Source organism: Curcuma longa, chromosome 4 (assembly GCF_044706935.1).
Source record: "Curcuma longa cultivar G26 ecotype Majalengka, Jawa Barat chromosome 4, ITB_CL_G26_1.1, whole genome shotgun sequence".
NCBI classification, from domain to species: domain Eukaryota; kingdom Viridiplantae; phylum Streptophyta; class Magnoliopsida; order Zingiberales; family Zingiberaceae; genus Curcuma; species Curcuma longa.
The window spans coordinates 20776884-20802238 of record NC_133864.1 but is presented as its reverse complement, the minus strand read 5'-3'; the positions used below and the strand labels follow the sequence as shown (position 1 = coordinate 20802238).

General features: G+C 40.5%; 2 protein-coding genes across 2 annotated transcripts; one reads left to right on the top strand and one right to left on the bottom strand.

The window, feature by feature from the left end:
* Window positions 1-646: 646 nt before the first annotated feature.
* LOC141827752 (BTB/POZ domain-containing protein At1g67900-like) lies at window positions 647-3121 on the top strand. Its single transcript, XM_074715071.1, has 4 exons — window positions 647-1032; window positions 1123-1192; window positions 1286-2431; window positions 2499-3121. Exons 1-4 carry the CDS (start codon window positions 974-976, stop codon window positions 3042-3044), a joined length of 1821 nt encoding a protein of 606 aa, XP_074571172.1. The 5' UTR covers window positions 647-973; the 3' UTR covers window positions 3045-3121.
* Window positions 3122-14514: 11393 nt separating this feature from the next.
* On the bottom strand, window positions 14515-17825 carry LOC141827258 (uncharacterized). Its single transcript, XM_074714486.1, has 12 exons — window positions 17733-17825; window positions 16788-16892; window positions 16493-16576; window positions 15822-15937; window positions 15643-15744; window positions 15463-15576; window positions 15302-15358; window positions 15132-15198; window positions 14973-15026; window positions 14826-14900; window positions 14705-14740; window positions 14515-14601 (listed from the first exon to the last, which is right to left on the bottom strand). Exons 1-12 carry the CDS (start codon window positions 17823-17825, stop codon window positions 14515-14517), a joined length of 990 nt encoding a protein of 329 aa, XP_074570587.1.
* Between the last annotated feature and the right edge of the window lie 7530 nt (window positions 17826-25355).

The following is a 25355-nucleotide window of genomic DNA, read 5'->3' as shown; positions in this document are numbered from 1 at the left end:
GACTCCTTTTTCTACCAACCGAATCATCAGGAAAAGTCTTGTCGGAATTCTTGAAGACAGATTAGTCCTGCGGGCAGCCATGTCATGTGGGAATACCATGAATTATTCCAGTTAATTATTGTTTCTCACTTCGGTCATGAAATTCATATATGTGCATTGAATCACCATAATTCCCTCTTATCATCATTTATGAATGACATGTTTTTTCTCTTGAAATGACAGCTAATGACCACAGTACTGGGCAGCTAATGAACTCATCAACCTTTGTCTTCAGCTTCCAGCTCCTTGAGGCTTGCATCCATCTCCATCAACCTCTTGTTTCAGACCAGCGCACGCTTGGCTTACCAATTGCAACACAAGTTTCCAATGTGACAAGGTACATGAGGCCAAACCTTCATCATCCTCCACATATCCCCATGAAGCTAATTAAGTTGCACCAGTTTGATACATGAGCACTCGTTTTGGTATGATCTCATAACTCATAAGCCAACACACACGCGTCTGGGGCCTCTTAACAGGGCTTATTTGAGAGAGAAGATATCCTTTTATAATATTTGCCACAAGAACAGATGAGGTACGAAGGTACGATGGCTGGATAGAGAAAGGTTCATTGAACGAGTATTTATTTTATTTTAATCTCTTTGCTGGCAATTATGGGATATGGGGTCGGTCATTGATCCTTCTCAGTCAGCAGTAACAGTGGAGAGTTGACAAGTAAGAGCTGCAATGAGATCAATCTTCTGAGTTCTTTCTAAATCGAAGGCACAGGATCAATTTATCTTTAGTGAGGTCTTTTCTTGAGAGGGCCAGTTATGACAAACATAGTTTGAGGATGATGTTTATATATACAACCTTCTTGAGCAGCCAAAATCAATTGAATTACTTATTCCCTCCAATAAAATCCTCCAGACCCCAGCCAGCCTTCTCTAGGCTCCTTGGATTCTGTCTCAGGTGATGAACTAAGCTTCCAAAAATGAGGTTCATGAAGCTTGGAGCCAGGCCTGATACTTTCTTCACCACAGAAGCTATCAGGTAGTCAGTTTTTTTTTTGATCAGTTATTTGTTCATAGCTGCGGAAACAATATTTCTGATTCTTTTCTGCTTTCGAACTCTTAATTCCAGGTCTGTTTCTTCAGAGGTCTCCACTGACCTCCAAATCCAGGTGCAGAAAAACTTGTATCATCTGCACCAGGTAAATTCCACCGCAATTCGTTCGAGTTTCTGTCATTTTTTTTACAGTTCTTGTTACCAGATTCTCTTTGGTGTTGATGTCTGTGATATGCAGTTCCCCCTGCTGTCAAAATGCCTTCGCCTGCAACAGCTCTACTCCGAGCTCAAGGACGCGGCCGATCCGATCGTCATACACCTCCCGGACTTCCCCGGTGGCGCCGAGGCCTTTGAGCTCTGCGCCAAGTTCTGCTACGGCATCACCATCACCCTCAGCCCCCTCAACCTCGTGCCTGTCTGGTGCGCCGCGCACTACCTCCGGATGAGCGACGCAGCCGACTGCAGCAACCTACTCGGCAAGCTCGACGTCTTCTTCAACTCCATCCTCCGGCGGTGGAAGGATACGCTGGTCACGCTGCAGAGCACGCGGAGGCACGCAGCCTTGTGCGAGGAGGTTGGCGTCACCGGCCGCTGCGTCGACTCCATCGCCTCCACCATCATCGCCAATTCTACTTTCCCCAGCACGTCGAGGAACCTGTGGGCAGACGACCTCAGCGAACTCGACGTCGACCACTACTGGCGGATCATGGTGGCTGTGAAATCCGCCGGTATCGTCTCCGGCAAGCTTGTCGGCGAGGCATTGCAGGTCTATGCCGGCAGGTGGCTGCCAATGATGGCGCCGGGCGACGGCCAAGAGACCACCATAAGGCCTACGCTACTAATGGAGAAGATAGTGAGCTTGCTGCCTTCCGACAAAGGCTCTATTTCGTGTGTTTTCCTTCTCAAGCTTCTCAAAGCCGCCAACTTTCTCCATGCTTCTGCTTCATTGAAGACGGAATTGGCCAGACGAATTGGATTACAATTGGAGGAAGCATCAGTCGAGGATCTCTTGATTCCACCCGCATCAGATTCCAGCAACACATTATATGATGTTGATCTGGTGATGACCATGTTGGAGGAGTTTCTGCTTCAGTGGCAGAGCCCTGCGACCAGTCCACTTAGGGAGAAGCTTTGGTGCGAGAGGAGGAGGTCTCGGTCGGCCGAGAACGTGGAGTTCGAGCTGCAGGAGAACAGCCGACGGTCATCCTCGGCCTCCCACAGCTCCAAGCTGCGAGTGGCCAAGCTCATTGATGGCTATCTCCAAGAAATTGCCAGGGACAAGAACTTGCCCATGGAGAAGCTAATTGCTGCTGCTGAAGCTGTCCCAGAGTTTGCCAGGATCAACCATGATGATCTTTACGGAGTCATCGACACCTACCTCAGGGTAATTGATCACTAATTGATTCATTTTCGAGTGATCCTCACACTAATCTTGGTTGTGCTTGGTTTAGTCACACCCAGAGCTTGGCAAGAATGCAAGGAAGCAATTGTGTAGAATGTTGGATTGCAAGAAGCTGTCAGTTGAGGCCTGCATGCATGCAGCACAGAATGAGCTACTTCCTCTCAGGGTAGTTGTGCAGGTACTGTTCTTCGAGCAATCGCGAGCTGCCATGTCAGGCTGCCAGGTGACTGAGTTACCCAGCAACATCAAGGCACTTCTGGCCAAGACCGGCACCAGAGATGAAGACAGGGAGTTACTGAAGCTTCACCACATTGGCACTGCTACTCCCCGCATTGGCACTGCTACTCCCTTGGAAGACGGTTGGAGTATCTCAAGATTGAAATGCCCTGCTGCCAAGCTCCAAACCCTCAAGATGAAGCTTGCCGAGGACGATAATGACATCGACTACGACCTAATTCCCAGTGAAGCTCTCTTGAGAACCACTTCTTCGCGGCTCAAGGCCTTTTGTTCACTTCCTATGAAGCCCAAGAAGATCATCAGCAAATTGTTGGCTATGAACAGAAGTTCAAATGAGAAGCATCGATTAATTTCGTAAAGAAGTTTTCTTTGCAAAGGCATAGATGCTTCCAGTCTGTTTATCACAATCCAAGTGATAAGATGTAGATTAATTAATTGTGAAATAGTTGAATAAAAGCTAAGATTAGCCACCATCTAATTGAATTCGCTTTTACAGAAATCATTCTCATCATAATTGCCTTTGCCTGCACTACTTTTTTTTTTTTTGGTTTGCTTTTATAAAGTGTCCATAAAGTCTGCAAATTATCTTCTTCACCTTTATCTCAGTATATTTTGAAGTTTTTTTTTTAAAATCTGAATTTAGAATACATGATTTGTAAAGAAAGTTTAATATCTTCCTGTAAATATTTTAACTTTGAAGCTTCAAATTGTCCAAGGCTCAATATCCTCCTCCTTCACCTCCTCCCACCACCCTCCTTCCTCCTGAGCCACCACCTACCATCGTCGGCCGGCGATGAGCTCGCTGCCTGCTCATGAACTTTCCGACGGCCTGTGATCTTGCGGCTTGTTTGTAAGCCTCTCGAGTCGACTGCCTGCAAGTCCTGAGAACTGGAAGTTTTCTTTCAGTTCTTGATAGGATAAAGATAGATTTCTTTTCTTTTCTTTCTCTTTCACATTAGATCTTTCTCCCTACTACGATCCATCCCTTTATTATACTAAACTGAGCATTAGTATATATAAGCAAAACATGAGAGGCAAGCTCAATGTTCAACTTCGACAGTCTCCTCTTCGGAACTTCGAAGCTGGCGGCATCAACCATCATCTATTCTATTTTATGCCCCGTTCTCGGAGACAACTCAATTGTCTTAGCTTCAGACTCCAGTTCACCTTCTGAATTAAGCAGATAGATCAGCTGACAAACAAAGGCAATTGGTCCAGACACAACAATATGGGACATGATAGGAAAAGTACTCCATGCTCCACATGCCCATGCATCACTTAACTGGACCAGAACAAGCAGCAGAGAATAAAAATAGCTGCAAAATCCAGAGCCGGCGAGATTGTAGCGAAATGATCCTTGTCGTCTTCTTCTTATGTCATGCTGCTATGTGTGGCAAAAATCCAGCCAATAAGTTCACAGGAGCTGTCATATATGGGCACACACTTGCTGCAGGATTTGCATTTGCTGAATTGTTGGATTTTCCTTTCAGTGTTTGCCACCAAGGGTACCAGTTTCAGCACAGTGTTCCCCACACCACCTAAAGGCCGTCCTCTTCAGTGGAGGAACATTAAAGAGCAAGAGCAATAACCTAAAATTATGATTTGACACCACAACCCACACCTCTTTTCCCTGCCTGAAATCTCACTTTGTTGATCGTAAATGGCATCACTTGTAAAGAATTCCTTCACTTTCTTGGATGTATCAGCCACGCAACAAACTAACTCTTAATTACTGTATTTCATTTTGCCCTTTCAATATTTTCACTGCATACTGTTGGATTAATTCTTTGCAATCTGTGTTTGGTTTTCACCAAATTCAGAGAAGAGTTACTTGGTAAAAACTTAAAAGCAGCCTCCTTCACGCAAATAACCAATGAAGAAGTCGATCTAGCTAGCCATTCACTGCAGTAGAATTAATTGAAGTTTGAAACAAAAAGTATACTGAAGAAAATACTTACCAAAATGGCCAAGAACCAAGTGATCTAGACATATATAATCTTGAGAGTTTCATAAGTAGCAAAGTACTAAAAGAAAATTCTGCAGCACCAGTGTTCCTGTAGTGATCTCCAACCATGAATATGCAGGCACTATAAAATAACAATTTGCATGCTGTTCTTGACCCAGCTTGTCCAGTGCTGCATGCACGCGTGATGCCGATTAGATATAGAAATACGATCCAAAACCCAACATTTGGTACAATTTCACCAACCCCAATTAATCAGAAACGATTCCTCTTCTTCCAGTTTGATTTAATGCGTCGCTAGAATGCAATTAGTGCGAGGCCCCATGCAAGAGATGCATGCTTCCTCGCAGCTACGTCCTGTCCAATACTGCAGCGAGGCCCTCGTCTCCTCCTAACAAACGTCGAGCAGTAGGCGTACTGGAACAGAGACATGTCAATGCGCCGACGCCATGGATATTGCACGCCACATGATGAAAGCGAGAGGGAAGCTGCAAGCGACAACCGTGAGCTGGTGGAGTATGCATATCAGCGAACAGCAGGCACGCGCGTGCCTGTGTCGGATGCCAGCGCGATGCGGATGGAGGAGATAGAGTTGGTACAGGCCACCGAGTGGGGTGTGAAGTGGATGCACGAGGAGGACCTGCACAGCCGGAAGGATTCATGGCTTTTCAATTACATTGCGAAGTCCATATTCTGATAACAAAGGAAAAAACAGATTGGGGCCTGGATTCATGTTGTTTTTTCCTATGTTGTGTGCTTGCACTGCTTCACTGTCATGTCAGAATTTGATTGTGTTTTTCTTTTCATGATCAGACAAAAGTAAAATCAACATCATATGTTTTGTCTGAGTCGATTAGCTCTCAGATACAGGAGGCCTGGACATGCACCTTCAAGTTCATATCAAGTCTAGTGTTTTTTTCAGCGTAGGGGGCATTGAGAATGTAGATCACCTTGTTGTTAGCTAGCATCACCTTCAAGTCTCTCATTGTCATGCATGGGCTTTGGATGACTGTGTTGGATTTTTATTCACGACATCTCTCAGACAAGATCCAGAGGCAAAGTAAAGGTTAGGAAAGCCATGGTTGTGGTGCTGAAGCTGAAGCAATAAAGCGTGCGTCTTTCCAGCTGCATACTTTCAGCATCATAATCGACTCTATCAGAGCAGACAATTGGACACACTGCACATGCAACTGCACATGATGGCAATTGTTGTAAGCAATAGCAATAGATACATCCAATTTAATTTATGATGCATAAAAATAGAATTAAAATTTTCATCTTCAATAAGATTACAAAATTGAAATTAATACAATGACAATTTGAATGCTGATCTGAGTTCAAAATAAGAGTTATTGTATCCTTTCTTATCCCGAGGTAACTCAAGTGTGGAATGAGCTTCTACAAAGATGAATCGACAATCAAAGTTCTCGTTTCAATGGAGAAGAGAAGTGAGGAAGAATTAGAAGCTCAAGATCCCAAGATCAGCCCATAATTGAAATCAGCCTTCCTCTTTTATACCTTAGCCCATTCTGTAGGGATTATCCACCATGAAACTTATGACCCGTTAACAGTCCACTAATATTAACAAATCGGATTATTAGATCTACACATTTAATCCACATCTATTTATATAAACTTCCCTTCATGCTACAAATATTAGATCACTTAATGAGGTTTAATATTTTAATATCAATTATTGTTGGTGTTAATTCAAGTATAAGTCCATCAAATGGAGATTAATCCTCTAATGAAGACTTAATCTTTTCAATCTCCCACTTATATTATACTTGATACCGTATACACCACACAACACCTTAGTTGAGTTCAACATGTCAAAATTTTTTGGATTAAATACCCCTTCAAACAATCTGATTCATTAATTCAATTAGCAAGAGACTAAAGAAATCAGAGTTATTATAACTGTAACAAGACCCAACAATAATCATAGTGATCAAATGTGAATGTGTAATATGAAAATGCAATGAAATATGATCTTTACATATCTATTTTCAAGAGTACTCCTTATGACCTAAAATATATTCGAATTGTGTTTACTTAATTTTATGTAAAACTGCAGTAATAAATCATAATTCAACCTTATGACTCATATTTACAAAATTGTATGCAAAATCGTAATAGTAAATAGAGTCTCATATCATATTTATAAAATTGTATGCAAAATCATAGTAGTAAACCATGATTCAACCTTATGACTTATATTTATAAAACTGTATGCAAAATTGCAATAGTAAATAGAGTCTCATATCATATTTATAAAATTATATACAAAATCGTAATAGTAAATCATGATGTTCTTATGTCGAAGAGTCAAAAATCATATACACATGTAAAACTTTAGTACATATAATAAGTCAAAATTATATGTGTTTATTAATATAGAGCATTACATCAAAATATAGTTTTTTACCAATGAGTACTTCGTTAAACTGAAGAATCCTATATTCAGCACATGTTGATGAATCACCTTGGGTGACAAACTCTTGGTGAGCGAATTTGTTAACAAGGAATCTATCTTTATATGCTCTATAATTTGATGACTTTAAACCCTTTCTTTAATCGTAAAAAATTTTATATCAATGTGTTTTAACTTTGATGAGCTGCAATTGTTCTTAGAATATAATTTTATAATTTTATTATCACAGTTGATCCTCAATGATTTATCAATGCCCCTAATGATTTGTAACCCTTTGATAAAGTTCCACATCCATTTATATGGCTAGAAGTTTCATAGCAGGCTATAAATTCTATCTCTAAAGTGAATGTGATTATTAATCTTTGTTTGATGCTTTTCTATGATATAACTCCTTCTACCAACATGAAGACATAGTCTGAGGTGGACCTCCAACTATACATTCAACAAAATCAGAGTCTGAATATCCAATAATCTACATATGACTTGATCTCTAATATGTGAGCATGTAATCTTTTGTTCTTTGCAAATACGACATAACCCTTTTTACATCTTTCCAATGCTCTGGTCTAGGGTTACTCAAATATTTGTCCAACGTCCCCATAATGTACGCAAGATTGGGACATGTACATACTTGAACATATATCAAAGTCCTTATTATCAATCCATAAGGAATTATTACATTCCTTAATCTCAAGTTCATGACGTGGCCATTGTTGCAAGCTAACCCTTTGACACAGGAGTGTCTCTAAGAGCACAATTCTGCATACTATACTGAATGAATATCTTTTCTATATAGACCTTTTGTGAAAGTCCAAGTGTATGCACCTTGAACAATCACGAACAATCTGTATGCCTAAGACAAAGGATGCATCATCAAGATCCTTCATTTCAAATACATCTGACAGAAATGATTTGGTTTATAACAACAAACCCTTATCATTGTTTACTAACAATATATTGTCCACATACAGAACAAGTATGATGAACTTGCTTCCACTGAATTTGATATACAAGCATTGATCAACTGAATTCTCTTTAAAATTGTATGAAGAAATCACTTGATTAAACTTCTAGTACCACTGATAAAATATCTATTTTAACCCATAAGTCGACTTCCTTAATTTACATACTTGGTGCTTTGAATCTCCCTACTCAAATGTATATAATTTTCTCAATATTTCCAGTGAAAAATACAATTTTAACATCCATTTGATGAAGATCTAGGTCACAATGAGCTACAAATGTCATGATTACCCTAAAGGAGTCTTTTGTCGAAATCGCCGAAAAGATCTCTTTGTAATCAACACCCTCTTTTTGAGTGAATCCTTTGGTGACAATGTGAGTTTTATATTTTTCGACATTGCCATTTGAATCTCATTTGATTTTAAATATCCATTTACAACCAACAAGTTTCACTCTTTCAAGCAATTCGACAAGTTCCCAAACATCGTTGTCTGTCATAGACTTCATCTCTTCCCTCATGGACAGTGCCGGCTTTAGGCATAGGCCACTAAGGCCTATGCCTAGGGCCCCCAATAAATTGGGGCCCATTTTTTTAAAATATTAATCATTATATATATATATATATATATATATATATATATATTAGATTTTGGAAAGATTTGGCATGATCATTAGATTTTGTAGAGATTTGGCATGGTCATTTGATTTCATAAAGATTTTGGCATAATTCCAATATATTTAATATTTCTCAATTCTTAAAACTTTAATCCTACTAGTTTCTTTATATTCCTCTCCTTCGACCTTCCTTCCTTATTAACCTAATAACCTATTTTGCTCAGCTTCAAACATTTTAATTATTTGATAGTTTATTTTCTTTTCTCAAGACATTTTCGAAATCATCACAAGGGGTTTAAGGAGAGAAACGATTAGAATTAAGATCTTTTGTTATATATTTTTCTATGATCTTAAAACCTAAAGGTATTGTCTTCCTTATTTTCCTATCAAATCTTTTTTTTATGTTTCTGTTAATTTCTTATTTTCTTATCAATGATTCTTGTTATAAACTTGTAATCTTATTCGCAGTTAATACTGTTAGTAAATTTTTACAATATAAAGATATGAACATTACTATTGTATTAGATCAATTAAAAGGTTTTATTTCTTTTTTGAATGAGTGTAGAGAAAATGGATTCATATCTGTTATGATTTCTGCTAAAGAAATTACAAATGAAATGAATATAGAAATTAATTAATAATTTTACATCTCAAAAGCTAAAAAATTTTAATTTTATACAAAAAATTATTTTTAAAATTAATATTTTAATTTATTTTAAAAAAAATTTAAACCCACCATTATCAATCTCAAATCCGAATAAAAAAAGATGAAAGAAAATTTTTTAAAATAATAATAATTATTTTTAAAAAAATTTCGCCTAGGGACTCCCGGAGGCTTGAGCCGCCCCTGCTCATGGATTCGATTTATTTTTCTGGATGAGGACATTATTTGACTTTTTAGAAAGATGTAGGATTATCCTCTAACCCAATGTCAAACTCATGCTCTTGGAGATAAACATAGTCACGCGACATCGTAGATCTCCTCTATCTAATGGATCTCCTTAGTGGCACATGCCCTTGAGGTGGTTGGGAGTTATACTCAACCGTATGAGAAATACCTCTATTTGAGCTGATACCCACTCTATTTAAATTGGAAGAGATATGAAAATATCATAGTCCACTACCCCTTCAGGTTGTGCAACTTCAACTATATGTGGAATGAGAACAACTATTTCACTATCAGCTGCATCAGTAACTACTATATTAGGATCATCAATGTTTTTCTCAAATGATATTTCTCTAACTTTATCACTCCCATCATACTCAATAAACTTGACAATATCCATCTTGAAAAAGGATCTATTCTAGGAGTTGAAAAACTTGAAGCCCCTTAAATTTTCAGAGTATCCTATAAAAAAGCAGCTAATGGTTCTTGAGCCCAATTTTTTCCGTTAGATCTATAAGGCCTAGTCTCAACTAGACAACCCCAGACATGGATGCCTAAGACTAGACATTTTACTTGTCCACAGATCGTATGGGGTTTTCATTATCGCCTTACTAGGAATTCTATTGAGCAAGTAAACCATAGTCTTGAGTGTCTCACCCCATAAAGACTCTGATAGAGAAGAAAATGCAATCATACTTCTCACTATATCTTTTAGAGTTAGGTTTCTTCGCTTTGCTACACCATTCTACTGAGGGATCCCAGGCATGGTATATTGCGCCATGATTCCACACTCAATAAGGTAATCCGCAAATAAATCAGGATGTTGTTTACCTGATTCATCAGATCTACTATAGTATTCACTATCACGGTTTAATCTAACAACCTTAATCTTCTTACTAAATTGATTTTCAACTTCGGCTTTGAAAGTTTTGAACATGTCTAGGGATTGCGACTTCTCGTGAATAAGGTGTAAGTATTCATATCAGGAATAGTCATCTATAAATCTTATAAAGTATGTTTGATCATTCTAAGAAGCCTTAGGGAACGACCCATATATATCCGTATGTATAAGCTCTAAGACCCTATTACTCCGTTTTGAACCCTTATTACTTTTGTTATTCATCTTCCTCTCGATACACTAAATGCAGATTTTTAAGATCTGACATATCAAGGGAATAAAAAATTCTTAGTGACATTAACCTTTCTAGGTGTTGTTTAGAGAAATATCCTAAATGCCTATGCTACAACATGGATGAATTTTCTTTTGTTACACCATGCTTCACACCTATACTATGCATCACAAAATTATCTATATGAGTTTTAGTATTCAAAATACTAGACTTTACATTTCCAAATGAACAAGTGTATTCAGATTTGTGTAAACATAAAATAAAAATTAAGTCCCGTCTAAATGACGGTACTACAAATGTATTTTTCAAATTCAAAAGTATATTGTTCCCTAAATAAACTCTAAAGACACTTATTGCCTCTACTTTCACCTTCTTGTTAGTTCTCGTATAGATGAATCTTTCAGCATCATTTACGTTTGGCTTCAAAAGCAACCTTACATAGTTACACTTATATGAGTAATTGCACCCGTATCTATTCACCAAGTGTTATTAGATACTGTAGCTAGATTGACTTCTTAACTGACAAAGTTGAGAAGTTTACCTATCTTGACTTGTCAGTTGACGAATCTGAGGTAATCCTTCTTTAGGTGACCTTTCTTTTTATAATAGTAACAAGTTGGATCCGGATCTTGTTGTTTTTCCCCTTATGCCTTGAAGCTCCAACCATTACAAATTGTTTACCCTTGTTCTTACTCTTATCCTTTTTCTTCTTATTCAAATACCGAGATGAGGATGTAAAGTGAACACTTTGAGATGTGTTATGTCTTAATCTCTCTTGTTCCTATATACACTGAGCTAAAAGCTCATTTAGTGTCTATTTCTCTGCTTTAGTGTCCTAAACCTTGTAACCAAATTCGACATCTTCATGATGTATTCTCTTATGCTACCCTTCCCGTTATATTGCATGGACACCAACTTCGTAAGAAGTATGGAAGTCTCAACCTTTTCGTTTGAGGCGAATTGGTTTGCTAACTCCTTAATAAAGGTTTTGATATCCTCATTTTCAATTATCGAATCTCTAATGGATTACAGAACAGACATCTTCATGATTGCTAGACTCATGCAATTTGATCGCTTTCACTTTTCAAAGATCAATATTTGATTTGCTGTGGAATCACTAGAGAAAATCTGTAGAGCGATTGTACTTAAATGCAAAGTCTAGGTCCATACAACTTACAAGTATCATAATATGCTCTTTCCATTGTCCATAGTTTGTGTTGGTAATCATGGAGATGTTGTTCAAATTGACATATATTGTAAGTGCTATATAAACAAAAGCAAAGAACATAGCTCAATTTATAGTTGTGCAGTAACAAAATGCAACAAACAAACATGCAACTTTATGAGCATTAATTGAGATACTTAGTGCAATATTATATTAAATCTTTGGGCTAAAATGCAACTTGCTAGTGGTACTTTCCAAACAATTTATAATCATCTTCATTTGTCACATAACTCACATTCCTTTGGGCCGATGCATTATACACATGATACTTTCTTTATGAGCTTCCTTAGTTAACTTATATTTTCAACTACCACTCATAATATTCCATATAGTGCCCCTTCCTTTGGGCCAACACACTATGTGCATGATTTAGAAGCTAAACTAGATTTGTGAGCTTCCATAAACATACATTCAGCATAAAGAATGACTTTTTTTTGGGTCAACCATCTTTAGTATGGATGTACATCCCTATATGCAAATACCCTTACTCTTCCTAGTAGTTTTCGCTTTGGCGATAGTATTGACTTGACTAAGTAGCAAACACGAAGAAGAATTTAGGGGAAAACTATTGAAAATGTAGTTAATTGATTGGTGTCAACTACTAATCGATTGATACTCTGCTCAATTGATTGCCAATAGTTAGCAATCGATTGATATGCCTTATGTGCCATTTTCAGGACACGACAATCGATTGTCAAAAACAGTCGAGTTCCTTGATCGATTCAGAAGGCTATTGTTCATGAATTCATCCACCCCAATTGATTGACATCTCTTAGCAATCAATTGGTGAACACCAATCAATCACACCGATCGATTTAGAAACCTTTTGTGGATAATCCAGCGAACTACAATCGATTGATCCTTACGATAATTGATTGATTAACACCAATCGATCTACCCAATCGATTTCAGACTCTACTATATCTGACCCTAAATTCAACAATCGATTGATGTCAACCAATCAATCAACCTAATTGATTTGGAACATTATTGTGTCCAAACATAAGTTCAGCAATCGATTAGTTGGTGATAGCCAATCGATCAACCCAATCAATTCCAGACTCTATTGTTTGCTGTCACAGGTTCAACAATCAATTAGTCCTTATAGCAATCAATCGATTGACTCAATCGATTTCAAACCATTTTGTTAACAATTTTGCACCCATCAATCGATTGGTGACTTTCACAAATCGTGTCATCAAATTGCATTCTTTGCGGACAATTCAAAAAACTCGATCTATGGGTTAAATCATACTTTATCTATGCTACATTCGATGGATATGTATCAATTTTGCTCACTAAATGGAATCGAATGCACAATTGATGTATATGTACTAAATCATCGAAAATAATCCTTACGCCTTAAAATCAATGATAAAAACAATCCTAAAGCTCTGATATCAATTGTAAGCAATAGAAATATGATACATCAAACTTAATCTATGATGTATCAAAAACAGGATCAAGCTTATCATATTTAACAACGCTACAAAATTGAAATTGATACAATGACAAATCGAATGTTGACCTAAGTCTAAAGCAAAGAGTCATTGTATCATTACTTATCGTCAAAGTTCCTGCAAATGAGAAATGACCGTTTACAGGAATGGGCCGACAACCCAAGTCATCTCAATAGGGAAGAGAAGTGAGGAAGAAGAAGTTGTTCAAGATTTCAGCAAGCTTCCAGATGCCCAAATTGAAAATCAGCTTTCCCCTCTTATACCTTTGCTCATTTCCCCTCTTATACCTTTGCTCATTCTATAGGGACCATCTACCATAAAATCCATAACCCATTAATAGCCCATTAATATTAACGAACCATGTTATTAAATATCTATACATTTAATCCACATCCATTTATATAAATTCCCTTAATGTCATAAATATTATATCATTTAATGAGGTTTAATATCTTAATGATAATTATTGTTAGTGTTAATTCAAGTATAAATCCATCCAATCCAATAGAGATTAATCTCCTAATGGGACTTAATTCTCTCAATTGCCACCTAGAAATATTGAACTTGGCGTTGCATGATGCATCAGGGTCAAGTTGAAGGCTATTCCATGAGAACAGAGTTTGAGACAAAAGCATAGCTCAAAACTTTAAACACTAAAAAATTGGATAATTGTTAAGTATCCATTAATTTGTTAAAGTTTGTATTTTATTATTAAAATATCTATTTTGTCTTCGTAAGTTATTAATTAGATTGTTTATGTTTTAGTAAAGAAGAGGTATTTTAACAATAGGATAAATTTTTTAAAAGAGAACTTAATTTAATATTGATTTAAATATTTAAAAATAAATAAATGGGAGTTCGTAATGCAACAATTTGAGGATTAATGTTTAAACGTACCTGATATGTTGGTAAGTATTCTACACTGTAAATTGAATTAATTTTTAAATTAATAAATAAGAACAACATTTGGATTATTTGAATAGAGTAGAATAGCGAATATGAAACTGTTTAAAGGAGTTTTGTTCCAAGTTCTTCCACACTATCGTGCTGTCTACCTAGCTATATTTTCTAACCTTTTCATCAGTAATTAAAAAAAAAAGAGAAAAAAAAAGAAAAGAAGAAATCATGGCTAAGACTGATTCATCTGAAGAGCTACGGCATTGCTCTGAAATATGCCTTGTCTGCACTTGCCATTCGATCTTGGAACATTCTCCATTCCTTTTGGCACCGATCTTGCACCTGCGCAAAACCAACAACAACAAAAAAAACCCAACAAAATATATCAATCTCATCTGCAATTCACAAGGAATTAAGAGAACAAACTCTAATTAATCGATCGCACCGCTTCCCGTGGGGATTTTCCATTCTGCGCCAAACCCTTGCACATGCACGTTAACAGAGAATTTGTTTCACCATTGAGCAGAAGGCGTAGGACTACGTAAACCCAAAGAAAAACTACGTACCTGATTTCCAAGTGTAGGAACACCTTGATGAACAATCCATTGTGCATCGACCACGCCCATACGTTCATGAGCAAGCTAGAGATACAAGATCAACGCGACGTACGTTAGCTAAAGCAACAAAAGTGTCCAAAGATGTATGTACTGTACCTCCACGCATCTTCTAAGTGCAAAATCAAGACCCCATCCATGAACCAGGTCATTCTGCAGACGCGGCATAAGGTTGGTGTTAAGGCACAAGCTAGCTGCTAGCTAGGATTGTGGTTGGAGCATTAAGAGAAGGCAGGGAAGGGCAGGGCAGGGACGTACCTGAATCATGTGCCATGTGCAACGCCAAGCCTCTCGGGAAAAAACAGGCGCCATTATCTCAATAAACCTGCGGACGAGACATGAATTAAGAAAACAGAATGAGTGTTGAAGACCATCAAAAAGCGATCGAGGATCCATATATATATATATATATATATGTATCTATATACTCAGCACAGGGTGGAAGATGAGGGTCAGGACACCTTCCACGTTTCTCCTCACTTTCCCTGACAGATGAGAATCGATAGCCAACAAATCAGTATATTACAAAAGATTATAATTGAAGTTTGCGACAAATTAAAGTATGTGAATTTGTTGGTGTAAAGCTCACATGTGGACTTCTATGTTCCTTCTCCTCTCTGTCATTTGCCATGTTGAATGTTTGTTTGCCTCCAAGCCGGGCTGTGAAATTTCTAGGCCGTGTTTCTTTACCAACTTAATGTATCTGAAATATTTACCAAATTATTCATTTGGTGCATGCATACTTTAAGCAAAGCCAACTTATACTAACTCTTCGGCATTAAAATGCTCCACTCCAAGATCTTCGTCCCAAATGAATATGTAGTCGTATGGGTCCACGATATCAGGGTGTAGAAAACGCTTAGCAAACCACCTAATTGAATGAATCATCAAGAAGTTAATTTGTTGCCAACCATGATTTGAACTCTTGAGTTTGGATTTGTAACTTGCCATTTAGTTTGTTTTCTTGCACTGACATGAATTGCCTTCTTTGACCACTCAAGTTCATCCCACTCGCTTGCCCGATCATCGTAATGGAACAGCATGATTGTAAAATTCTCAGAGAACTGCAACATCATGCATGATTCTCGATCGGAATCAAATACAAAGTATGTAGATACACACAAGTTGCATACTCACATCTTGTTGAATAAAACAAAAATGCAAACAAAGCTTCTTATTTCAGATCAAGTTGTTCCTAGAAATGCCTCAAAAGAATAGTGGAAAGTCTTTGTATGCTTGGAATCACAAGCAATAGTTCACCTGAATTCTTTTCTTTTGGTAGCAGGTATATCTCTAATGGCAAACATTATCATGGTCTTCTGAAATCAAAGATCATATGAAACCAATGGAGTATGGAGTATGGCTGGCCAGCCATACTCCACCTTCACTGAATATTTTCAGTATCTAAAGAACTAAGATATCAAATTTGCTTAAAACAATGGATATTTGGGAAAGGAATATGTATCGAACAACACAAGTGCAGCAACGTTCATCAAAGTTTTGAGCACAGACAAACAATCACAACAAGGAAACTATAATGAAAACCCATCATTCTACACTCGGTTTGTAAAGCGGCAATTAGAAAACTAATAAATTGTCAGTTTTGTTGCTTCACGTACCTTTTTAATAGCTGCATCAATATTTTTTTTCTGGTCGTATCCAACTGTGAAAGTTACAAGGAACTTCTGTTGGATCTGCAAATCCTGAATTTCAACCAGTGTTAAGGAACTGAGAAAAAAAAGTACTAGATTTTTTGAAGAAATATTTAAAGATGACTATTTATCAAAATTCAGATAGGCAGCGATCTACCTTTAACATAAGCTTCTCTTGCTTGGTTGTTTTCCAAAATTCTTTGAAGCAAAATATAATTTTGTTTATAAAAAAGATTCAAGTAAAAAAAAACAAATTGCTTACCTCACTTGGATTTCCCCATAACCTTCGTGGATAGAGATCTGACTCGAATACTATTATGTCTGGTGGAAGTCTTTCTGCACCACGAAGATTTGTAGGAATGTAGATCTAGGCCATTAAATGTTTTCAAAAGTTATGGCAGTGCATGGAAAATGAAGAGTTTTCTTAAACTATGTATGCAGTAAAAATGATTTTTATATGTTGTGTTGTGCAACACAGTGGCATGCAATTTAGCTTAAGCTGAATCATTGACGAATTTTGACACTTTAGCTGTAATATATACATTCTATTTGAAAGATATTGATACCAAGTCAAAACAACTCAGTTTAAAGTTGCTAAACTTGATTAGATGACCACTTAATTACCTCAGTAGTTTAAGATAATTTATTAATGCCATGTGCTTCTCCATCGTCATGTCAACAACCAACTGAGGCTCCACATCAACAAATAATATTTAACTTTTATTATATTTTTGGCATTATAATTGTGGTTATTTTTAATATGTGAAAGGATTAAGTCCCGTTAGGGGATTAATATCTAATTGGTGGGCTTATACTTGAATTAACACCAACAATAATTATCATTAAAGTATTAAACCCCATTAAATGATTTAATATTTGTAGCATGAAAGGGGGTTTATATAAATGGATGTTGTTCCCGTCAAGAGCGGCTTCTGGATGCGTAACTTTTCCTCAGCCCCACTATAAGGTGAAGATGGAGGGAGACATCGAGGATCGTCGGAGACCTGCAAGCACAGACACCGTGAGAGGGAAGGCCGGTGTGACCGGCGCGACCACTCCGATGCCTAAGTTAGCTTACTGGAAGTGAGGAGAAAACAGAAGGAAAGTGACGAGAAAGTGGAGAGCGCATACCTGTCTCTTAGGAGGGGGCTCGCCTTATATATGTGAGAAGGGATCCGTACCATTGACACGGTAAGGTGGAGCTTACCTGGGGAGTACACTTCGTACTCGTAAGGAGTGGTGTCTTAATGATGCTCGTACGCCTATGAATGAAGGCGTACGTTAGGCGGCGGATCACCATACCCAGTGAGGGGGTGTCAGATATTGGACTGTCGTACAAGGAGAGGAGTGGTCAATGAAGGAGGCATCTTGTTCCGTCTCGGTTCTTCAAGGTGAGTCGGCGGGATGCTGATCAGTCGAGCTGACCAGGAGTCGGCTTCGGCTGCTATGAGTTAGGAGGAGTTACTCGGAGGATTCAGCCAGCGGACCGGTGAGGAGTTGATTCGGCGATATCTTCAGAATCCTTTAATAACGAAGCTGGCCTTTCGGACTCGGATCGGGCCAAAGCCGCCTTCCTGGTATCTCGGATCGGGTTGCGGGGCGCGGGTTTGATCGTTCGCTGTCTCGGACATCCCCACTCGGTTCGGGCATCCTCTCATGATCAAATCCGCCTCCGTATTTTACGACCGTAACACCAGCCTTCCCACGAGTCTAGTCGAAGGAGGCGTAAGTCAGACTGACTAGACCAGGTGAGGCCCGAGTCCGAGTCGAACTTAACGGTTAATTCTCGAGATATGCCGCCTCGCGCGAAGCTGCCACGCGTCGGGGGGCTAATGGTTTAGTTCGGACGGCGGGCACGTGGCCGGCATGGTGTGAGTCATTTCCGAGGCATGAGTTAATGAGGCGGGGTGTCCGATGTGACAGCCGAATCGTCGCAATGATGATGGAGATCTTGCCTCGGAAATGCCAACGCATCGGATGGCTGCAACTTGATCCCGCCTTTTTTCCACCGCTTGATCGGACGGCCTAGGAGCAGTAGGGTTTGATATAAATAGGTCGGAGGGGGCAGGCGCGTAGCGCCTGCATCGCCGTCGTTCGCCTTCTGTCCTTCCTCTTTCTGCTGCTCCACTCCTCGTTCCAGTCTTCCTTTCGTCTCCGCTTCAAGTAAGCTTCTCCTTCTCCTTCTTCCTTGCTCCGGTTTCTTCTCCTTGTTGAATCTTAGAAGCCGGTAGTGGCCTTAGGAATGGCGTCTGATAAACCTGCTCTGTTGGTACGAGTCCTTGTCTAGTACTTTCACTGCTCAATCCCGATCCGAATCTTAGGCTTAAATATGAAATCCCGAGTCAGTATAGGATTGAGGTTCCCGAGCGCCATCACCGACCCCACACCCCTCCGCCCGGTTTCCTGACCTTCTTTCAAGGTCAGTTAGAGGGAGGGCTCCGGTTCCCGATTCCGGCGTTCTTTCAAGAAATAGCCGAGTATTTCCAAATCCCTCTGAACCAACTAGCGCCCAATTCTTTCCGACTCCTCTGCGGAGTCGTCCTAGTGTTTTGAATGTACCAAATCCCTTTAGATCCCGCTGTCTTCCATTTTTTCTTTTATCCGAAGATGAAGAAGAAAGGTGTATTCTTCTTCAACGCGAAGCCAGGTTTCCCTTTTCTAGTCGAGTACCCGAGTTCTAACAAGGGTTGGCACCCGAAATTTTTCTATCTTTCGCCCCCGAGTCCCTTCGACTTCCCAAGTGAGTGGCAGGCAGAGCTCCCGGCTTTGCCCGTTCTGAAGCCCTACAAGAAGAACAAAGTCTACTTGGAGGCTTCGGAGTTGCTGAAGGGTCTTCAATTTGATGTCAACAAGCTGGTAGGAGAGGAAGGACTTCTCTTCCGAGCCGGCTTGAGTCCTATCGCCGCCGAGCTTCCGGCGGCACTCGGTAAGTTGTATCGTTACTCGGGCTTTTGTAATAACTAACCTAGCTTTTCTTTTCTTCTTGGTAGACGACGTTTGGATGGACGCGTCAACCAACAAGTTCATAAAGTGGACTCGGGCGTCGTTGGAGGCGCTGGTTACACCCAGCAAATCGACCGCCGCTGAAGGGACCGAGTCGATTGTGGCTCCCGAGGCCGAGTCGGTGGAGCCGTTGGAGACAATAGTCCCCGAGGAGGCGGGCCAGCTTCCCGTAACGACAGAACCCGAGACTTCCACTCGGGAGGGGGACCTCGCGGTAGAAGGGCCAGAGGACACGCGCCCTTCGGCAGAGAAGGGAAAAGAGGTGGCGGGGGGCGAGAGTCGGTCGAAAAAGTCCTCTTCGTCTCACTCTAAGAAGAAACACCACCACCGCTCCAGCTCACCTGATCGCGAGGGGAAGCGGTCTAAGAAGTCTAGCCCCCTTCACCGTGAAGAGAAGCGGCTCAAGAAGTCCCGAGCTTCTAAGGGGCATCCTCCTACGTCGAGTGGTGCGGGTGCGGGTGCGGGCGCGCCCGATCAAGCTCTTGAAACCGAGCCTCCCCTGCAGCCGGCGTCGATTGAAGTAGTTGACGTGGACTTGGGCGCAGGAGGGACGGCGACTCCTGCTTGTGGGGTGGAACCGGCGGTACCGAGCCAACCGCTGTTGCCGAAACGGCCACGGCACCCATCACTCAGCGGCCCCCTGAGGGAGGGGTGCCCCCGACTGGAGCTTCGTCCTCGGGAGTTGGGGGGCCGACGGGTTCGGGCTCGGCCGGCTCGGGGATCGCTCGGCCGTCTACGTCGGGCGCAGACTTCTTGATCGATGCAGATGACCCGCGTGGCGGCTGATGAACCCTTCTCCCAGGAAGAGGTGATGGACATGATGAACCGGGTCCGAGCGATACGGGGTACTGACTCGTTTCGGGGGCTGAACACTTCCGAGCTGAGTTATCGAGGCAACTTCCACATCTTGCGGGTGAGTATCTCTAATTCCGTTCGAACTTGTGTTTTCTTTGCGTTTTCTTGCGTCTAATCTGGACTTCTCGAGCAGTTTTGGGTTGAACACATGGAGATGCACACTCGCTTCCTCTACTTGAACCGCCAGGTTGGGGCGTTGGACCGACAAATGCAAGCACTGCGGGCTCAGGATGCCGAGCGGTTGCGTGAGCTGACGGAGGCCAGGGCAGCGGCCACCAAGAGCGGCGAGGAAGTCGCACAGTACCGGGCCGAACTGTTGAAGGCCCAGGAGAAGATGGAGACTCTCGAGCAAGAGACGGCTTCGGCTCGGGCCAAGGACCAGGAGGAGCTGAGCAGGTCCGAGACCAGCTAACCCAAAGGGGCAAGGAGCTGACCCGGGTGCTCGAGGAGTCGGCCACCTGGAAGAAGCGGGCGGAAGACTTGGCGAGGAGAAGAAAACCTTGGAGGGTGAGTTCGCCGCCTACAAGGAGGGGGAACCTGGGTGCGTGCAAGCGGCTCAGGAAGCTTGGCTGGCCTCGAAGGAATACTTCGACCAGTTCCAAGAGAAGGCTGCCCGAATGCTGGAGCACGGCTTTGATGGAGCGTTGAAGCAGGTGTACGAGGCGGGCCTGTTTCCTCCCGGCACCTCTCTAGAATTCCTGGTGTACTGAAACCTTCTAGTGTACCTTGTGCCTTGGAGCATTTCTTTCGTCTGCCCCCGTCCCCATTAGAATCGGAGTTGGAGGCTCGATCCTGATTGCATTCGAACCGGGAAAGATCGACCCTCGAGAAGGGTGATTATCGACGGAGCGTGTCCGAGACCGGGTATCCTTCAACTATGTCCGAGTCGAGATTGCTGAACGAGCAGGTCCGAGACCTAATAGCTCGATCCCGACTATGTAGAAACAAAGAAATGTAAAACTATGCACAAGCTAAAATCAAACAATTTCTACTAGTGTGTCCCCGGCAACGGCGCCAAAATTTGATAAGCCCTAAATTGGATGTCACGATAGGGCTTCAAATTGAAATTTGTAGATTTTATCGAAAACCCACGATAAATACAGAAAAAGGAAGTATAGGGGCCTCGAGTCGTATTTTTCCAAGGACTAGTAGATAATTGCTTAACTTTAGCTTAGGTGTCGTATTTTTTTGGGGTTTTTAATATAAAATGGGGGTTTTGGTGTTTTTCAAATGAAATGCAGAATAAAATTTGCAAATAAATAAATAAAATGCGATAATTTACCGAAATGCAATTTAAATCAAATTACCTTCGAATCCGAAATGCAAGAATAAACTAAAACTATAAGAAACCTAACTATCTAAACCTAGGTGTAATCTAGTTGATGCAGGACAATGCAAGAAAATGAAACAGTGCAATGAAACCCTAAGACGAAACAATTCAGATTTTCCGATGCTATTGATGCAAGAGAAATTAAACAATTCAATTCAATTGAATGGAACTTGATGGTTAATTCCTAAAGAGCATTTATGGTTCTTAACCTAGCTGAACTAACTATGATATTCTGCACGGAACAGTGAGATTCAAAGTTTACGAACAGGTTCTAAAGCTAACAGGAATTGAAAAGCTAACCTCACGAAATCTCTAACACAACTCTATAATCAAACAACTACCGGAATAAAAATCAACTAACAGGAATTCAAGTTGTATTGAAACAAATGGGATCAAACACTTAATGAAGTCCAGTGATAGGAATTGCAAAAATTCAGAATTGCAGAAACTCAATTGGCACGGGACAGTGCCAAACTGATTTTCAGATGGTGGTTTAAACCGTGACTAAAGGAGCTCTAAAGCCAATCAAAAACCAAATAACTAAAGCATTAACCGAACAAACAACCTCACAAGGTTTAATTTGGATCATGAAATCAGAATTCAATTTAACTAGAAACAACGAAATTGCAAAAACAGTCAAGTTTAGAAATCAGAAATAGCAAAATGCAATCCAGCCTTCCCTTTTCCGTTGAATTGGTCTCAACTTGGTGTCAATCAAGCCGCTGAATCCAACAAAGTGGCTTCAATGATCCTTTCGAAGCTTCAATAGGGTTTTCGTGTGGTTTTCTCACTGCCAGCACCCGGAATAACCCAGAAAAACCTTTTCTGAGCCAAACAGAAGCTGCACAGCGGGAGTTGAAGATGCAAGAACTGGATTTCCGCGCTTCACGTTGCTCCGATCGACTTGCTGTTAATTCTGGAAAGCTTCGCGCTCCTAGGAGAACCCCTCAAAGGCTTGCGGCTGCGGATTGTACAGCAGGTGGCCGGAAAACGCGAAAACAGGGGTTGTGGTCGCCGGTGAAACCCTCTCCGTCGAGCCAACACCAGCTGCTAGAATTCACCCAATCGCCCGGATTCCGACTCCTCAAGGATCAAGCAATGCAATGGATTTGGTTTGGGTGGAAAGGGAGCCGCCGTCTTAATGTACGTGTGAAATTTCATGAATTTTTGAAACTCGTACAATTACTTATGCATTTTTCAAATTCGTCTCTGATAACTGAAATTCAGTTTATCAGTCGACTGTGTCAGACTGCAGTCGACTGCTGAGTCGACTGATATACTAGAAGTCGACTGATACTTCTGTTTTCAGCTTATTTTGAGAAATTAAGTCATTTTTTCCCCCTCCGAAACGATTGTTGGTGCAACATTAAAGAGGGATAATCACTTTTAAGGATAATTTTACCCTACTTAGTCTATGCAATCACCTTTTGATCTTTGACAAAAAGGGGGAGAAATATGAATGTTTAAGTTAGAGAGAAAAATAAAGTTTTTCATGCCTATTCATATTTGATCATGCTATTCATGCTATTCATGTTATCATATGATACTGTTAATACTCTCTGTTAATACTCTGATATCATGTGATTTATGCTTTACTTATCATGTTTTAATCACATGCTATGCTTTACATGATTTAAAGACCTAACTTAAACAAAGTTTTGCCAAACATCAAAAAGGGGGAGATTGTTGGTGCAATCTTTGCCCCAAGTGCATTGAGTTTCAATGTTTGGCTAAACTATGTTTGAAGTTAGGCAATACTTGTGATCTAACATGTGTGATGCAAGTTTGCAGGAAAGTCCAAGCGTAGTCTTGGCAAAGAAAAGTCCAAGTGGGTAGTCTTGGCAAAGAAAAGTCCAAGTGGGTAGTCTTGGCAAAGCAAAAGTCCAAGTGGGTAGTCTTGGCAAAGAAAAGTCCAAGTGGGAAGTCTTGGCAAGGAAAAGTCCAAGTGGGAAGTCTTGGCAAGGAAAAGTCCAAGTGGGTAGTCTTGGCAAGGAAAAGTCCAAGTGGGTAGTCTTGGCAAGGACTTGACATGACGAAGCTGATGGAAGCATCTCAAGCTAGTGCAGGGAAGGCATGAGGCTGTGGGAGATGTTTGAAGGCCGAGGTCTAGGTCAAGAGAAGCTGAAATGTGATTTTTCAGCTTCACCAGTCGACTGGCCCTGCCAGCAGTCGACTGCTCATAAATCAGACGCACACAGAAAAATCAGTCGAGCCAGAGGAAGACAGGAGTCGACTGGGCAGTCGACTGGTGTTATGGTGAGTCGACTGTTGCCAGTCGACTGGTCTTGGACAGTCGACTGCTATTTGAACGTTGCAGAAAATTGGCAAGCATTTAATGCACTTTAATGCGAGATTTTGTTGCCGATTGAAGGCATCAGTCGACTGGCCCTGCCAGCAGTCGACTGATGTTGCAGAGTTATAAAAGAAGCCTGCACGAGAACAACTCATCTTCTTCGCTATTCTTTTATTACTTTGTGCTTCTTCTGAGAACTTGTTTGTTCTCCATTCTCTGCTTTCTTCCTCTCCTCTCAAACACTATTTCATATCATTCTTGAGGAGATCGAAAGAGTTGTAAAGGTTTCTCCGCCTTCGAGGGTTTTCGAGAAGGAGAAGATTCATAGTGCATCGGGTGTGTGCGTGCGTGTGGATCCTTGGATTAGTCACCTCTGCGGAGGTGGATACCAAGTAAACAAACCGGGTTAGCGTTGATCTCTTGTTTTCTCTTTTATATTTTTGCTTCCGCTAATCTCTGTGCAGAGAAAGATCAAGAAAAATCGAGAAACGCTATTCACCCCCCAAGTCATGGCCTGATGCTGATGTTGCAGTACATTTGACATAGATGCCAATATGTAACACCGCGCCATCTCATCTGCCTTAACCCATTTCCTATGTCTCTCTTTCTCTTCTTCAGTAGCATCTTCTTTCGGGCATGCTAGGACAGACCTCGTGAAGTACAAACTTGTACTCCTCGGCAGTAAGGACAATGTCCAAGTTCCGTTTCCAATCTATGTAGTTAGGACCAGTAAGTTTGTTTTCTTTGAGTATAACGGCTAGTGGGTTGAAAGCCATTCTAAGACCTGAGAATCACAAAGTCAAAAACTTTAGAATTCAGAATTATATTGATTTCCTCAAACAATATAATTTAAATTCAACCAACACCTCAAACACCGGGAATTTCGTATGCCACGATAGTGTGGACGTATACGAATTCAAGCATTTGTAAGAGGAGGGTTTTTACCCATTAATTTTATTATCTTGTCAACCTAACTTTATGACAAATAAAATTAATAGTTGGTTTGACTTCGGTCACACAAATAATAGCAGTGACTCCGATGGGGAGGATACTATTAATTGTGCCTAAGTGTTCACCATTACTTGATACTAAGTCCATTATTTAGGATTTGTATGCCACGATCGTGTGGACGTATACATTCCTAAATAATTTCCTATAACCATCCATAAAGGAAGTTTGTTCTAGTGATCTGCAATCAAACTCATCCGATGGGGAGGAAGGCACTATAGCCAACGCGCAAGTTTGACGCATCACTTACAAACCAGTAATGGAGACCACGGGAATAAATAATTCCCTCTCCCACTTAGTTATTTAATGCGAGGAATTTTAATTATATTTGCATATTTAAT